The sequence below is a fragment of the Falco rusticolus genome, chromosome 1 (genome assembly GCF_015220075.1).
Source record: "Falco rusticolus isolate bFalRus1 chromosome 1, bFalRus1.pri, whole genome shotgun sequence".
Taxonomy (NCBI): domain Eukaryota; kingdom Metazoa; phylum Chordata; class Aves; order Falconiformes; family Falconidae; genus Falco; species Falco rusticolus.
The window spans coordinates 9,512,918-9,531,061 of NC_051187.1; the positions used below are offsets into that span (position 1 = coordinate 9,512,918).

The 18,144-nt window shown below is 48.6% G+C and overlaps 1 protein-coding gene across 1 annotated transcript in view; it reads left to right on the forward strand.

The window, feature by feature from the left end:
- The window catches only part of LOC119157910 (dynein heavy chain 9, axonemal-like), a 101,651-nt gene that overhangs the window by 897 nt on the left and 82,610 nt on the right, over positions 1–18,144 (forward strand). Inside the window, 4 exon segments of the mRNA XM_037409303.1 lie at positions 153–386; positions 6,058–6,318; positions 10,465–10,890; positions 13,807–13,926. Of these exon segments, the coding sequence (XP_037265200.1) occupies positions 183–386; positions 6,058–6,318; positions 10,465–10,890; positions 13,807–13,926 (1,011 nt within the window). The 5' untranslated portion in view covers positions 153–182.

The window sequence follows — 18,144 nt, forward strand, 5'->3', positions numbered from 1 at the left end:
TAACAAATGAAAAGGGATCAACTTAGTTATTACATCCTGGATTTTGCTGCAGCAGAATAAAAAGTTAATACGTTCCCATGTATGGCACAGGTCTGCATTATATATAGTTCTGTTTAAAATGGTTTCTCCTTGTCTTCTAATCTTGCCTTTAGGATTCAGTGAAAGATTCAATAAGCAAATTCATGGCCTATGTCCACACAAGTGTCAACGAGATATCCCGATTGTATCTGAGCAATGAGCGACGATATAACTACACCACTCCAAAGTCGTTCCTTGAACAAATCAAACTCTATCAGAATTTGCTATTTAAAAAGGGCAACGATTTAAAAGCAAAAATGGAGCGGCTAGAGAATGGCCTGCAGAAGCTCAACAGCACGTCTGCACAGGTACGCAAACCCTTTGGGGTGCAAAGCTGAGGGTTTTCCTTGTTCCTCTGTTAGAGACATCTCTGCATCCTGGTTCAAAGGAGAAATTTACAGGCTGAAACTACAGTGTGTAAAATTTGTGCTAGATCCTGGCTGTAGTCAGACTTGGACGCTGGGTTCCTGGAGGAGCAGAAGTCATGTTTGGTACTGGAAAAGAAAAGGGAAGAGGTGTGTGTCCAGTCTCTGCTCTTTGAGTGGTAACCGTGAAAGATCACAGTCAGTAAGATGAGACAGGGATCCGGCTGGCTGTGTGCATTTTCTTTCAATGGTTACGTTGCAGCTGCAGTGACAAAACAGCTTACAAGGTACAGTGAGATCAGTGATTTTTGGAGCTGCATCCAGAAAATCTACAATAACTTCAGCAAGAATCCTCTCTTTCAAACTAAACAGAGTATCCTTTTAAAACAGGGCTGATGCTCGTTTTTTCTTGCATTATGCTATCCATCTTTAAGGAAAACTAACGTATGTCTGAAAGGTAGATTAGCTGTCCCCAAGTCCCTCTGCTAGTGAACAACACTGGCTGTCTTGTGGTAATGCCTAGGTGTTCTGAGTACTTCACAACCTCTCTGCGGTGACACAAGCTGCATTTCCAAGCTTTGCTGTTTACATCTGTTGCTAAACTCCCGTTTTTCTCTCTATTTCACATTCTGTTTACTCTTACAGATGTTCACTTATGAGCCTCTACTGTTTCAAACGGGTGTCTCCTGAAGCTGCTCCAAAGAAATGCAGGGGGCTGATGTGGGTGAAGGACTAGCAGGTTCAACCCCTTCCATATACATGCTCTGGGTAGCCCTGGTGGCATAAATCACGTCTGTCACGCTCAATAGGATACATGCCTTTCTGGAGGGTGATGTATGGGCTTTATTAGTGCCTCTCAACTCTGATAGTCTGCATCTCACTTCAAACAGTTGCTTCCCTCATGGTGCAGGACAGGTCTTTGCAGGAGGGGAGTGGGTGCGTTTCATGTCCCCTTTGCAGGTTTTAGCATCTTCTTTGTAAGGATGTAGCTGAGGTGGAACAGCCAGTAGCAGGGAGCACCTGTCGCAACCAGGGATGCCTATGGACGTAAATAATTTCGCAGCTGTGGGGTGCTGCTGTTTTTGCTGATGCCCCGGTGGTGGACAAGTTAGGTTAGGTCTGTCTTTTATTGGGAGCAACCAATATGAAAGTAACTTTTTGAGAGGAAACGAGTCCCTGTAGCATTGGTTAAACATGGGGACCCTTCTGTGTTCTTGGGGAGTATCTTCATGTGGGTGTTCTGTTGGCAAAGTTTTGCTGATGAGCTGCAGGACAGGTGCTGAGCGGTGGTGGTGGAGTGGGGAACAGATGGGAAGCCCGTGGGTTTCCATGGTACCCCACAGGGTTGCGCAGGTTTTGCTGTTGCAAGAAGGAGAAAAGAACGCAAAGTTCATACCCTGGGTGGAGTAAGGCTGGGGTGAGAAGCGCCTGTTTGAGAAATTGTTTAAGATGCAGAGCAGTGAGGACAAATATGTCAAATTTGAATCTAAAATTAGCGCTGGGGGCCTAAAATTAAACACCTAAACTATCAGATGTACGCATTAGTCAAAACTGCTTTTGATTTGAAACCAGAGTGTGGCTATTTAGCAGTACTGGAAATTGTACCAGAATGTTCAATCTTGAATATGGGTTTAAAAGTCTGAACTTCACATTCACCATACAAATGATTGGTCTTGGTGCTGAGGAAGCGACAAGTCCTGTGTCTCACGTGGGTGTGTCACCTCCAGATTGTGTTCATGGTGCTTGGAAGTGATATGCTGTGGAATTTTTTTATTTTCAAAGCAGAGGATGATGATTTTGATACCTGAGCATGACCTGGTTATGCCCTAGGTCTGAGGACTAGTGCTCCCACCATCAGCATTCTCGAGATTCCTGCTGCTTGGGTGCCATGACAAGTTAATTATGAGTTTTATGTATTTCTATAAACTTTGCAGTGTTGCCTTAGCATGAGGGGGCTGTTGTGCAAGTAGTTGCAGAGTACTTTTTGTCTTAGCTGTTTCATTTTCAAATTAATCTCTCCCCCTTCCTTTTACTCTTCTCCCCGCAACCTGCTCTTCAGTTTTGGTTGTTGGGATTTTTTCTTGGTTGGGATTTTTCTTTTTTTTTTTTTTTTTTTTTCTTCATGATCTGGACACCTTGATACCCATTGACCAACTTTTATTCTAAATAAATGTCTCCCATTAGCTCACATGCCTCACTGTCTTTCCCTGAGGACAGTGGCTGTCCTCAGTACTCAGAAAAGCAGAAGCCAGCTTCCAGTTATTAGGACATAATAGACTTGGGAAGATGTGTGGGATGAGTCATTTGTTTTTCAGAGTGATGTTCGCTATGAAGAGGTCAGCACTCTGTTTCAGAGCCCATTGCTGAGTAATTTTTAGGATGACTTTAGTTAATGTTGCATCATTGGATTCCAGATTCAAGCCTTGCTTGCTCTATCAATTAATCGCCGACCTTTGTGATGTATTTTGTGTTCTTGAAACAAGGCAGGGACAATCAGATAAAATGAGTCTTCTGGGAGTCTGCCCTCCAGGTTTTCTGTTCTTTAATAATTCTTCTTATGCGTCCTGGTGGGAAGCAAGCACTTCTTCCTTCCCTTTTGGAGTCACAGTACATTAACCTTGAATCTCTCCTTTGCTTTGCTCTTTCCCTTTCTACCTCACGTTACTAGTTGCTCATCAGATTGTCCTGGACTCGGAAAGCTGCTCACTGGTTTTTCACATTTCTTAGCACTGTTTGGGACCAAGTACTGACCCTTTTCCAGCCCGTAATGATACTGTGTGAGCTAGGGCACATGCTGCTCACATGTACTAGGATCCATCTGCTCACACCTTGACCTTGTTGCTGTCCTGGTGGTGCCCATGGGCAGGTTAATAGTGTTCTCTCTCCTTGGGATGCTGTCATTCTGCAGGCCACCTCAGCCTTTGTACTGGCCATGCCAAAGAAACAGAAGATAGCTCTGTGTACTGACTGGCATCCTTTTTGGTTGGAAATCTCTTTTTGGTGTGAGAGAGGGGAAGTTTGGGTACCTTCTGGTATTGTGACATTTGTGGAAAGAGGAGAACTTTTCATGCCTGCCTTTGTATCATTGCTCTGCCAGGGACGGCTCCACCAGTGGGAGCACGTTTAAGGTGTCTGCTGTGCCTGTGCCTTCCCAAGGGCGGTGGTGGGAGGCCTCCCTGCTCTGTGGTTTCTCATCAGGCATTTTTATGTCTGGGCATTAGGATGTGTGGGAAGGGATGAGAAATGGATGTGACAGACTGCTTTTGCTGTGGATGGGAGTACAGCATTAAGAGAAACTTGTTTGCTGCGCTGACGGGGTGAAACTGGAAGAGTAAAGTTCATAAACACACATTCCCTGTGCCACCCCCAGGATATCACTAAGGACGCTGGGTCTGGTTATTTAGGCATGGCTCCTGTTTCTCCCTTTCCACTGCACAAACATTATTAAATCGTCCCTGCTCAACTGTGAGTGAGCTTCAGCCTCATTGGGGAAACACAATCCTTTCCTTTCACGTTCCAAAATCCTGCTTGTGGGTAAGAGAGGCTGGAGGTCACCGTATCCACCCTAGATGTGGTGTGATCTATTGGCAGAGGGTCCAGCAGACCCCCAGGACACACATCACAGCTCCAACCTGCATCCTTTCCGCTGGGAATTTAACACCTAACCCAAGCCCAGGTGGGCAGGGGCCTCCGCTGTAACTTGCAGGCTTCCAAATATTCCTTTCAGATAAAACCATACAGAATTTCTTGCTTTGTTTAAATCTTGACAACGTTATAGCAAGTCACCTGCCCTTCCCTTACTGCACGCGCTAGGCTGAAAGCAGGGTCGGTCAGGGCGTTTGTGCTCGCCGGCTGCGCTGGGAGCTGAGTTTACACCTGCTCATTTTGTAGCACTGCTGAGTGCTAGCGGGTTTTAATCCCTTGCTTGTTTTGTTGTGGTCATGTAAACCCCTAAAGCTGCCATTTATGTATGTATCCAGCACATGATTACTGATTTTTTGGACAGAAGGTCACAAGCCGTATCTGCCATCAGCGAAGCCTCTCACTTCCATTTCCCGCAATCCCTGAAGACGTGGAGCTGAACAAGAAGCTGCCGCTAGTTTTCAGTCTGAAGGGATTATGTGCTCCTGCAGGCCCAGAGTCATTTGGATTTACAGTCATGTCTTTGTCCTGGTGAAAACGGGATTGTAGTGGCAGGCAGCAGGAGATGACGGTGGATGAAGTTCACAAAGTCTCCTAAGAAACTGCTCTCCACCTGAAGCTGACGTCAATAACTTCAGTTTATAAGATTGCAAATTGTGCTCTCTCTTCTGGTATAAAAATGGAATTGTCAACAAAAGCAAGTGTCTGACTTCCACGACATATTTTTATACAGGTAAAGACGTACCTCAAGAGCTCAAGCAATCCTTTGAGCCTGATGTCAGGACAGTGAAAATCTCGTGGTCTGCACAAAGCCTGTGTAAATTCATTGAAATGGGTGCTTTTAGAAAGAGACTTTCTGTCTTCAAGTGAGAGCTGGTGCGAGTTCCCCCACCACGCAGAGGCCTCAGCCTGCTGCTGGAGAGGGCTCCTGCCTTGCCGGGTGTGAGGAGCTGCCACCACTGCCATGCCTCTTGACTGCTGCCTGAACAGGGGATCCCTTCTCGAGCTCATTTGACATCGCATTTTAAAGCCCCTTGAGCCTCGGAACTCTGGCAAGGGCTGTACCTGTCAGCAGATCCCAGCTGTAATCTTTCTGGTGTAAAAAAAATGCCCTTGCCACCCTAAGTCTGTAGGACCTGATGGCTGTGAGGAAACTGATGGGATTGCTGCCTCTGCCGTGGGGCAGGGGATGGAGGTGGTGCGTGGCGAGGGCAAGCGGGTGGCTTTGGCAGCGCTGGGTCCTGGGGCACAGGCCCCCTGGAAGCCTGCACGTGGCAAAATACTGTGTGCTCTGTTCTGCTGGCGGCAAGGTGGAGAAGGAAAAGCAGGAGCAGCTGAATTGTAGCACGTCATCGCCACTGCAAAACACACGCGCGCACAGCACATGCATGCCACCTTTACCAGGGATGTGATGTATCATCAGATCTCATGTTCATGGATGTATTTGGCTTTATAAGGAGAGAAGCTTCCTGCAAATCCCTGGTCTGTGGTGAAGTTCCTGGGCTGTGCAAAAAATAATCCCAAGAATACCTGAGGTGAAAGCTTCCACCTACTTCCCGTTGGATCCTGCTCAAAGCAACGCTGGTGATGCCCTGGCACATCTGTCCAGTTTCCAAGCAGAGGCAGTGGGCAGGGAGGGGTGGGACACCCTCCTGAGCGGTTCATCCTGCTGGGGCTGGGTTCTCCCCGACTGGGTTCCTTACTGCTAGCAGGCTGCTCCAGTGTGTGCACCATGCGTGTGGGCTCTCCAGCTGTGACCTAAGCCACCATGAGCAGAGGAGAGCAGTGCTATCCCGCTAACAGCTAGAAATACTGCTTTTCTGGGCTGCCAGGGAGTTGCTTGCTTTAGAGACAGGAGTTCCATGTGTTTGGGTACTGCTCAGCCCAGCTCCAGCGTGAGCCCGCGCTGCTGGGCAGGGCAGGGAGCAGGCTGGGGGGTGTTCATGCTCCTGCGTGTGTTTCTTCCTGCCAGGTGGATGAGCTGAAGGCCAAGCTGGCAGCCCAAGAGGTGGAGCTGAAGCAGAAGAATGACAGTGCTGATAAGCTGATCCAGGTGGTGGGAGTGGAGACGGAGAAAGTGAGCAGGGAAAAGGCAGTTGCCAATGAGGAGGAGCAGAAAGTGGCACTTATCACCCAGGAGGTCGAGCAGAAGCAGAAGGACTGCGAGGAGGACCTGGCCAAAGCGGAGCCTGCCCTGGCAGCTGCCCAGGCTGCTCTGAACACCCTCAACAAGGTAGAGTGATGGTTCCCATGGGAGTCTGGTATCTCCCCTCTGCATGGAGGGGGCAGTGTCACCTGATGGCCCCGGGTTTTGGGCATTATATTGACCCTCCTCCAGCTTCTTCCCAGCTGGTACCTACTTGATCCCTGGTGTAACTCAGAGTAGCCATGAGGCTGCACCACATTACCCTTTACTCATCGACATGGAGAGCAGGAGGAACTGAGGAGGGTGTCTCTGCTGTTGGCTGGCTCCACTGCTTCTTGTCCTGCCCCAGGAGAAAGGGGAGGTCACCTTACTGTCACCCTCTTTCAGGACCCAGGGAAGAGTGTCTCGGGGGGATCGCCAGCTCTGTCTGGGCACTGTCTGTGGCTCAGACCTGCCTGCTATCATGGAGGAGGGCATGCAGGATGGGGGGGTGGGCTCCAGGGCAGGGGCACAGGCCACATCTTGCTCCAGTGTTTTCTGAGGCTGTTACCCCTGAGCTGTGGGGAACAAAGTGGTACGAAAGGAGACAGGAGAGGCTGCTGGTGCTTTCAGGGTGAGTGGCTGTCAGCTGTCTTGAAGGTCCTGTGGCAAGGAGCACGGTGCCCTGAGCTGGTCGTAGTAGAGGTGCAGGAGGTGTTGCAGGACGGGCAGTGTGAAGCACGAGCACCCCTTTGTTTCAGTGAGCCGTTATCGATGCCGTTCGCTTGGGGTATTTCTGTGCAAGTGCACAGTCAGCACTGTGGGAGCTGGAAAACTCCAAAATACCAACAAGGCAGACTTTCCACCCAGCCGCTCGGAGCCGTGCTCCCCAGCCACGTGGCACGGGGAATGCTGTGCGGGCAGAGCTCCTGTGACCCCACGGGCCATGTTGGTGGGTATGGGGCTGGCAGTTCGTGGCTGCAGCTTGCAGGGAGCACGGGCATCCTCTGAGTTCCCACTTGACCTGTCCCCTGCTTTGGGAAGGGGTCTGTGATGGGAAGGCTCTGTCCCCCTCGGTCTGTGGCACCATGGGGTAGTGGCTTCCTGCTGCCCACAGCAAATGCCTTGCTTGGCCAAGGAGGGAGATAGGGTGGGGAAGGAGGAGCAGAGATCCACAAGTGCAGTGGGGAGAGTGACTTCTTGGGCTCCTCCGGACATCTTTCCCTCATGAGGTCCCTGTATTGTAGGGACAGAACATGGTGACCTGAGGGTTTGGCCTTCTCCAGCTGTATTGGAGCTGGGTTTGCCTTGTCCTTTCTTTGTCAAAGGCGTTCTTCATGCCTCGTTGAGTTTAGGGAGGGCTTTTTGGTACCTTGGAAGGCTTTTCCTTCAAGGGCATTCTGGGAGAGTCCAACACTTGGAGATGTGCCCGAGAGACACGTACCTGCAATTTATTTTGACCTACAGTTCCTGCAGCATCCTGGAGCGGCAGACCCCCCCTGCACAGAGGGCAGGGCAGCGGCCATGCACCAGATGCAGCTGGGAAGTCAGAGTTATTCCCATGATCACAGCAAGGCACGGCTCAATCATGCCTCGGACCACGGGTCAATATCAGACCTGCTGGGGGACAGGAAAGCAACTCTGAGTCATCCGGAATGGGTTTGCTGTTTTGATTAGCTTTCACGAAAGATGTGGCTTTGCTGCAGAGATGCGTTGCTTTGGCTTTTGTTCCTGGAAGCGAAAGGATTGTACAAAGGGAAAATGTTTGTCTTTTCATTAGTTTTGGTTTCGTGTTGGAGCTGTAGAATATCTCATTAGGCAAAGATTAGGGAGAAGCTGGGATTTTCTCTAGGGACCTGTAAAGCAGCAACAGCAGAGCCCTGAGAGGCATGGTCTCCTCTACCTGCTGATCAGAAATGCATCAGAGAGCTTGACCTGCTTGCTGACATGAGTAATCAGCAATATTTATGTGCGTATATACAGTTTCTCCCCAATTATCTAAGTCATCTTATTTGGGCAGGACTGTTATATGCAACATTAATAGGGAAAACAGTGAGAAAAGCTGTTGAGTAGAATGCAGTAATAAATATATATAGCCAGCGGCCAAAGAGCTCAGTGAGTATGTGGATATGGGGACATTTCTGTGCCAGCGTCACCCGCTAGTTTAGAGGAACAACAGCCATGTCCATTCAGACTTGTATCTTTGGCAGGTAGGCTGAGTGGTGAGGGAAGCAAGAGAAGGTGCCTTTGCATTACTCCCAGGTGAAGGATTAGGGATACTGGTCAGCAGGCAGCCAGTTGCCTTTGGTGGGATGAGTTCTGCGGAAAGCCAGACTCGCTTGGATGGGACAGCTGCTCTAATGCCATGTACCTCTGCCATTGCTGTGCGGGAACCTGGCTGGCACCCACACCGTCCACGGCACTGTGTGCAGGTAATCTGAGATCCACACAAGTGAAAGGGTCAGGGAGGTTTTGTTTCATTTCCAGGATTAACAGGGCAATGACCCAAGGGGTCAGCCTCTCCTGGCAGGCCAGAGATCCCACATGAGCTTTGCAGCAGGGGGAGAGGAGCGGAGCGGCACAGAGGAGTGTGAGTGAAGTGGAGGAACATCAGGCAGCCATAGGCAGTCCTGTTGCTCCCAGAGGGATGGAGCTATTGGGCGCAGCAAGGTGGGGGTGGCAGCTAGCAAGGTGTCAGCCTGTGGTGTGGGCAGCAGCTGTAGCCCACCTGAGGTCCCCAGGGCTGTGCAGTGGGTGACCCACGCATTGGGGCACGCTGCTCCCGGGGGCACCGCCGTGCTGCCCTGCGCTTGCACAGCCCCATGAGCTTCCAGACGGCCAGTTTCCCATCCTCTCCTTCCTTGCTGCTGGCTGCAGAGCAGTCTTGTGTTTGGTAAGGGATGCCTCAGCCCCGTTAAACTGCAGAGGCTGGTCTTCCTTCATTCCTGTCATCAGAGCAGCCACTGTTCTTTTGGTGTTTGGTATTTATCTATTTCGTATGTATCTACTTGGGGTTCTTCTTGGAGGAGGAGGACATGCTGGGGTGCTTGTCAGTGCTCATGGTTGGCTCCGTGTCATTGAGCATGTTAGAGACATTTTACACTGGAAGTGCACACACATCTCCCAAGGGCTTGCCTCTATCAGCTCGCTTATTAACAAAAAAATTTTGTTAGCAAAAAAACATTTAGGAATAGATTTGTAGCAGATACCTTTATCTAAAAAGTGGATGCTCAACAGTACCAGGCTATTCCACCTTGCTTCTATAGACAGAAACTGATAGAAGCAGAATATCAGAGAATGTAGATTAAGAACTGATCAAAACTGATAGAACCAGGAACTGACAGAGGTTCACAGATTTTTCTTAAACTGGTGTTGAAACAGAATCTATCCTTGTTTTGACAACAGCATGTCATTTGAGAACAGCTGATTTACCTGCGCTGGTTTTTCCTATGCAAAAGCTAAGTTGCACATGCATAGAGAGAGGGTTTTAGGTGACAGCGGATCAAACCCTCGGCATCGCACTGTTGTCACAGTTGCAAGTGTTTTAGGAAATGTGTGCCTTCTCCACAATTCAGCTGTCTTTTGCTGATAGGTTAAGATCCATCCCACTTTAATATTAGGGATTCGCTAAAACTACCTGTGTTGGTAGTGGAGGAGGTGGGAACTCCACCTTGGACAAGGGTGGCCCCAGGGATTAGCTGATTCTCTTGGGGGGACTGCCCGTTCACCCCAGGGACCGCGCTCCTGCTGAAGGGGCTTGGTTCAAGTGCCCCAGTCTGGGCTGGACAATGGCCTTGTGGAAACATGGGGGCACACAAATCATTCCGCAAGACCTTAACGCATGGGTGTCTGGCACAGGGATTAGTTGAGCATGAAGGGAAGCTCTGCAAGGCTGTTCTAGAGGGGCTGGGGGCTATTTATAGAGGTTATTATTTGGAAAGGTTTCCTTTGTCCTTATTCTGATCTTCTGAGAGGGCAGAAAACCTCCTGCTCCTGCGAGCTGCAGCAGTGCAGCAGGGAAAGGGTGGGAGTCTGGGCAGGAGCGCTGTGCTGTGCTGGTCCTGGGTGGGATGTGAGGAGCTGGATGCAGGGAGCTGAGCACATGTGCTGTAAACATGCATAGCAGTGATTTAAAGGCAGCGATGTTTGGGCCAATTTATCAGATTGATAGCTTGGGAGCCTGACTCTATTAGTGGCAAAGTGAAAAGAAAGCCCATTCATTTTTGTCTAACAACCTTGTTTTCTCCTTTTCAGAAAAATCTGACGGAGCTGAGGTCCTTTGGGTCACCGCCTTCAGCTGTCAGCAATGTCACTGCAGCCGTGATGGTACTGATGGCCCCGGGAGGGAAGATTCCCAAGGACAGGAGCTGGAAAGCAGCAAAAGCTGCCATGGCGAGGGTGGACGGCTTCCTGGACTCCCTGATCAAGTTCGACAAGGAGAACATCCATGAGAACTGCCTCAAAGCCCTTCAGCCCTATTTGCAAGATCCCAAGTTTAAACCCGAATTTGTGACCACCAAGTCCTACGCCGCAGCCGGCCTCTGCTCCTGGGTGGTGAACATCGTGCGCTTCCACGAGGTGTACTGCGAGGTGGAGCCGAAGCGGCAGGCTCTGAGCAAGGCCAACGCGGAGCTGGCGGCTGCCCAGGACAAGCTGGCCAGCATCAAGGCCAAAATCGCTGTAAGTGCTGGCCCTTTGGTGGGACCCATCGCGCTAGCCCCTGCCTGGGGACAAATCCTCCACTTTCTCCAAAGCTCCTTCTCTGCACTCATGTATTTTTCAGGGTGGGGTGGGAATCCAAAGATCTGGTAGATTATAGTATTTTCTCTCCCTGTTATTGCTGCTTTCTACATTTCATCTGTTCTTCTCCAGCCTTGCTTACACCTTAAGATGAAAGCCAATTACCAGTTCTTATTATTCCTATCTGTTTTTTCAAATGCAATTTGCTTCTACTCATGGTTCCTCAGAAAACTCATTGTCTCAAACCAGTATGTTCCTGGTATGTTGCACAGGGGCAGGGAAGAGGAACGGGAGGCTGATTCAGAGTGCTGGTAGCATGGAGCTGGGCTGGGCTGGCTCCCTGTGCTCAGGCTCTGGTGATGGGCATGTTTTGCAGGATGATGACTGCTTTAGTAGGAGCCTAATAATTTGTCACGGCACAGCTCCCTGTCAGCATGTCTTGTGCATTATCCTTATTTAGATTTTTGCTACTTAAAAAAAAAGAAATTAAGAAAATTACTGAATAGAAGAAATTACTGTATAATTGGAACGCATTTCTACAGAGAGTAGCTTCTAGCTTTTCTCCTTTTCCTTCAGAAAATGATCTCTATGTTAAAGACACTGCTTTTCCCCCCACCTCCCTCCCTGGTCAACACTCGCTAGTAGCAAAGTGGGGACACCAGCGCAGTGGTCCCCACCAGCCTGTTCCTCAGCATCCCAGAACTCGCTGTTCTCCAGCTCCCTCCTGCTGCAGGCAGCCACTGCTTGTGCTCCAGACTCTGCCTTTTCTTAAGGTGCTTTGGATCTGGGATCCCTCTCTGTGAGTGAAGGACCCTCTGTGGCTGTGCTTTTGTACTAACACCACGGTTTGTGCAAAATCACCGTTAATACCCGAGGTGTGTGGGCAGCCGGACTGGCCTGGACTGAGCACTGAGAGAGGCAGCACAGCCCCTCCAGCCGAGCTCCTCCACCTGCTCGTCTCTTCTAGCAGCACATCTTCGTGTCAGAAATACGTAACTCCCTTGATGCCTCCTAGGGATTATTATTCTTAAAGTGCTTACTACACTTTGTAACTAAAAATGTGAAAAATAAAGATCTCCAGAGCTCTCTGGTAGCCCCTTGCTGCTGCAGATGAAAGGAGGGCAGGGACAGCACCTGAAGCAGGCATGGATTTAGAGGTCTTTAGCCTCTAATTCTCCCATCTAAGATGTGAAATACAGTGCTGGGGAACCTTTATCGTCCCTTTATGCTGCTTGTTTCCAAAGCTTTTAATGCCTGAGCTTTTCTTTTGTCTTTCTTTTTTTTTTTTTTTAAGAAGTGGGATTTTGTTAAAGAAAATGGCAATCTTTGGGGAGATTACTGGTACTCCACTGGCATGCACTTACAAAACTGATTGTTTTAGAAGAGTTTTCCCCTCTGCAGATGGATAATGATACATTGCTCAGCGTGGGGGTGGATGTGGAGGTATATCCTTGCTTATCAAGCTGGGATACCTTGGATAGCTTCAGTGATGTGATGCTGACTCATACTTGCTCACCACTGGGCACTGAGCTATCATAAACCCATTTTATTAATAAATGAGACTATTCTGACTGTCAAAACTAAGTACCTTTCCCTCTGCTTTGTCTGCCTGGGAAATAAGGGTGCTATGAATCTGGGGAGGGTAGATGTAGAAGCAAGATGTACAGTCACAGTTGCACACAGATATTTGTGTGTTACTGTAGAGTGTCTGGTGTGGTGCTGCAGGTGTGATCTGTGCTTCACAGATCAAAGATACCTGTTCATCAGAATCGTGCTTCTGTGGTGGGATTTGATGAGCGTATGTATGCACGTACATTCATATACACACAGGGATAGAAACTTTTTGTGTTATTAATTCCAAGGCAGGTCAAGGAGAGACTTCTTTGTGTTTTACAGTATCCAGGAGAGCTGCAGATATCCCTAATACAATCCTTTTTCATTTTCAGGTTTGTTTCTAGTGTGTAGCTCAGTGTTAAAATGATTTACAAGCAGTTTAGCCTTAAGCAGTTTGCATTGGGTACAGATAAAATCAATTATTACTTCTCTTATCAGAAGTGAAATGCTCCAAGTGCCTGTGGGAGCTGTTGATTTGTTTTAGACCAGAGCGTGAAGAGCTCAGCCCAAGCAAAGGGCTCGCTCTTTTTTTTTTTTTTTTTTTTTTTTTTTCTCCTCTCCAGGTGGTTTGGCCTCTTTCTGCCCCTTGTCAGCCCAGAAGCACTTTGCATGTCAGATGGTCCCACCGAGTGCTCGTTGGGCTCCTCTGCAGGGGTGTCCCGTGGCGCACACTCGGGTGGCTTCAGGAGCAAAACCCTTTCATTGACTTGTTTGTTACGTTCCCTTCTGGAAGCAGGGTGTGGGAGGTATGGCTTGGAGACGGTTCAAGCGTACCTCCAGCTGCTTGAGGAGCTCCTTGGGGATTTGAGCACAACTTGGTGAATCAGCAGAGTCTCAAGGACTGGACAGAGACCAAAGAGGCTGCAGCATCAAGAAATATAAAATTCTGTTTTCTTAGCTGCCCTCCTCATTGCTCAGCCATAGAACTGGTACTTGGCCATATGGACCCCCTTTCCCAGTTTAAATTCACACCAGGGCAGAGCCCCAAATAAATTTTGTGTGTTCTTTGCCTCTGCCCTGTGCTGAGGGTGTGAGTTACAAGCATATAAAATAGCGCAGCACTTTGCGCCTCCACAGTGGCTCCTGACGCTGCAACATGGTGTAGGGGCTGCGCCCTGGCTGGCAGCCTGGGCAGCATGGGTTGTGGTGGAGCTTGGCCAGCCCTGCCTGCAGCGTGAATCATCCCTCAATAAGGGTTTTCCTTAAAAGTGTGCTGGTATTTTCTCTTTTTTTCATGTGCAGCGCCTCAACGAGAACCTGGGAAAGCTCACAGCCAAGTTTGAGAAGGCCACTTCAGACAAACTCAAATGTCAGCAAGAAGCTGAAGCTACAGCGTGTACCATCGCTCTTGCAAATCGACTGGTGAGTGTCAGCAGATGCAGCCTGGGTGGCATGAATGGGAGGTATCAGGTGCTGCTGAGATGTGAACCATGTGCATGCAGTACGTTACATCCTCTCATTTTTTTTTTTTTTGAATACATTTCCTGCACTGCAGCAAGTTTCAGTAATAAAAATGATTTTGCACTGGCTGTTTGCATACATCAGGATAGGCACTGCTTGTATTTAAAGAGACTGGCTCTACTGTCTTCACAGGTCTCATCTCCTTTCTGTTACTTAAATGTGTGATGATGGGCCAAAACTATATGACTGAAAAATCATATTTGTAAAAACAAAGACAGGAATATGCTAGCAGCTTTGTAGGCTTTGAAATGACAAAAAGTTAATAGTGAAAAGCTCGAAAAAAGCAGAGTATGCCAGTGTTATCAGTCCTTCGGCAGGCACAGCAATCTGTTGTCTCTTCAAAATGTGCAGCCTCCTAGTCCTCTGCGGGGGCAGTGCCCCTGTCACTGCTGCACCCCTAAGGGACAGAGATGCTGGCCTCTTCGCTGGACCCCTGCTCGCATCCCATGCTGCAGTTGCCCTCAACGCTTTGCAGTTTGGCCCCTGTGCTGGCTGTTAGCTGGAGCAAACTGCTGCTTCCCCCAGGCAGGGGAACGGTCCAGTGCCTGAGCTGTGCCCCAGCTGGCGCTGGCTCTAGCACCTGGTTCTGCCACCTCAGGCTCCCCCCACACGCGAAGGCAGCGCTGACAGTTGTCTCGGTGGGTAACCCCGGTTTTTTTATGCTTTTGAAACATCTGGCTCGCTGTGCCCACAGGGAAGGCGCAGGTAGCGGTATGGGCTTCTCCGATACAGGCGTCGGCAGCGCACTCCCACCTGCTTCTGCCGAGCCCTTGGTGTGGAAGGTGCCCGTCCACCTCCAGTTTGGGTGCGGGATGTGGGCACAGCTCAGCACGTGGCTCCTGCCTGAGACCTGGCACAACTCACTGGGACGCCCAGTCCCTTTCTTCCGGCCACACAGCCTGGCCTGGTAGCAGCACTGGAGGAAAGGCTGCTGTGCTACCTGTCCTCCCAGGGGCAGCCGGGACGTGTTCAAACCATGCTCTTTCCCAAGAGATTGTACCTGTGGCTCCAGGAGCGTGTCCTGCCCGGTCTGCAGCTATTTGGGGGTGGAGGCTGGTCTCAGTCTGTCTTGTTGAAGCTGCTTCTGCTGGTGGGGCTGTTGGCAGAATACAAAGGTATTTCTAGAAGTGGTGTTGGCTGCAGATTTCTCTACTTGTTTTACAGGCTCATGACTGTGTTGGGCTGTAGTTTGTATGTAAAGTATCTACCTGTACCTATCCCAGCGTAGTTAGAGGAGAGAGAGAGAGCCAGACGGTTATGCTTTTTGCTTGGGATATGGCGAGTTGTGCTCAGTTCTCCCTTGTTCTCCATTCCCTACTCTCAAACCTTCTTAGATGACTTTCAGCAAATTGCTTTAGCCTGGGTTTTCAGGGCTGTTTAGATTTCACGTGCGTTTGCATGGGCACGTGAAGAAGGCTGTGTTTAGTGGGATATCTGAGTGCTCCCAAGAACTGCACAGTTCACCTGCTGCATGCTTAGGTAGTGGGAAACTCTGAAAAAAACCTTTCATTTTTCATATTTAATCTCTGCGTGCCTCCTTTGGAAAACAGGAGTGCAGCACGGCTGCAGGACAGGTGGCTGCTCTGCAGGCAAATGCAGTCAGGACCATGATATGCTCAGATATAAGGGTCGGAGACAAGCAGCAGATAAGTCCCTTCTTATACTGATTTAGATCTCCTATGCAACCACCAAAGGAGTTTTATGCTTTCATGTTCTTCAGGTTAAATCTCACTGAATACTTCCAAAACCTTTAATTAAGACAGGGAAATAGTGTTTTCATTTGAAAGAGCCGTTTATGTTTCTGGGGAGATTTTTGCAGGATGAGTATTTCCCTGTGTCTTTCCATGGCCTAACAAAATCTTGTGTAACATGGGATGTGAAGGTAGGTTGTGGCTCTTGTAGGAGTCAGTAAAGACAAAATACAAGAAGAAAATATTTCATGAAAAAGAAACATAGAAATGATGGCTTCAATTCTTTTCATATAAATATGTGTGTGTAAGTGCATGCTTTACGCTGAATAGAGCTTAATTTTGCTTCGATTAGTACCATTGTAACAAACAGAACACGATTTCTTCAAGGTGTCTGCTTAGCAGGTGAATTCTTGGCTTAAAAGGTGACTTTTCATTCAGGTACAACTGATATTCTGATAAGGAAAAATTGTAGAATTTGGGAGGGTCTTGGCTCAGCTGCATTACCAAAACTGTTTTTGTAAAACAAAAGTAGCAAATACTTTAGTAAAATAAATTGTCCCTTGTGATATTTGTTCCTACCTGATTTTTTAAGATTACTAATTTCCTCTGAAAGAAAATATTTTGATTCTGAAATCAAGACAAGACACAGGAATCAAGTTTGAAAAAAACTTTCTTTGGTCACAGTTGCGGTTTTTGCACTGCTGCATGCGTTAGCTTGCGGTTCAATAGCACCGAGCTCGTGTCACGGGCGGTACGGTCTCAGCGAAGCAGCGGGAGTACGTTGGTTTTTAAGCATGTTCTTTACCTTGCTCGTTAACTGGGACTGCTCCTGGGCTCAGGGTCAGGACCTGCTTAAAAGCAGGACTTGTTCAGGTGCTTTGCTGGCGCTGGGCTGTCCCCTTCGCTGTCCGATATCTCGGGGTGGTTTTTGTTGTTAGGCGCAGTCTCGGTGATTCACTTTGTGTAGCAGTTTAGCTGCGTTGGCTTCAAAGCCTCCCTGTTTCTTGCCTCTTGAAATGTTTTGGATGCACTAGTGACAGCTTTGGAAAGAAACTTTTCCTGTCCAGGCTTTGGGACAACCACAGCAACAAACTTTGAAATCCTGAGACCGTTAAAATAGTGACGATGGGGTTATGGGCAAGCTGCTTTTCCCACTCTGCTCTCACTTGGTGTGTGAACGAGGGGCACCGTGCGCGGCTCTGCCCAGCCACCAGCGGGTGACACTGGCCACTCCAGTTATTTCTGTCTCTTACATATGCTTGAGAATGTTTTGGTGACTGGCTTTCAAGCCTCTCGTTGAATCAAACTGAAAATGGTAAAAGGAAAAAGGAGGATGTGTTATCGTGCAGCCTGGGTGGAGGGGGGTGGTTTGATTTTCTGGGCAGATAAAGGACTTTAAAGTAGAAAGCCTATACCTGAGTGAATACAGCTGTTATTTCTGTCAGCCTTTTGCTGAAGTAGATAAGCCATTTTCATTTAGACTGAATTTGGATGTCCGCTCAAGTATGGTGTATATTGCTGCTCCATGATTAGTCATGTCCTCCCGTGCTCATGCAGGTGATGTCCAGGGCGGCTGGAAAGCAGTTTTGCTTTGTGTTTGAAAGCGTGGAGAGCTTCCCCAGGCTGCCTCTGTCTATGTGCATAGATGAGACAGGCTAAACGTTATTTCCTCCATAGTCTGTCTGCTAATGTTGTTGTCTTCTGCCCACCGGCTGCTGCTAGGACACACTCTCCCCAGGCTGAAACACCTTTCCTTTCATCATTAGAGAAAAAGCAGGGCCAGGAGGAAGCAAATCTCTATTCCTGCATCTAGGACCACATAAAACTGAAGTACCATATGACTGGCACAGTCTTTGCAGTGGTGAGGAAGATGAGTGCTGGGCAATGCCCTGGATTCCTCTAGAAAAAAAGCAGCGTGTTTTTTATTGATCCCTAGCTGGTAAACATCATCTGCCGCACTGGGGCTGGGTAAATTTTTCAGCCTGATAGTCACAGGCGTTGATAAGAGATAAAAGGCTGAGAGCCTGGGGAAGCCAGTGTCAACCCTGGGCTTTTACAAAGCAAAGAAGGATAGAGTGGGACTGTTTGCATTCTGTTTTTTTCCTATGGCTTGCTGAGAGATGGATATACACATGTACACACAAACACACAAAACATGCTTGAGAGCGATATTGCACTGAACAATGTGTGCAGTCTAAAAAAAGAGTGCAACAGCAAACAAGGGGAGAAACCCAGATATCTGTCCCATTCAGTGTCTGCTGTGGCCACGTCTCCAAATGCAAAGATTTGGAAAAATATTTGAGTGTTGCTTGGAGCTCTCCTAATGCTGCACATAGGCTCTTAATCATCTTTCTGCTGCTTTCTCACTCCCAGCCCTCTTAACCCTGCCCAGTTTCTGTGCCAGAAAACCACTGGAAAAGGTGGAAAA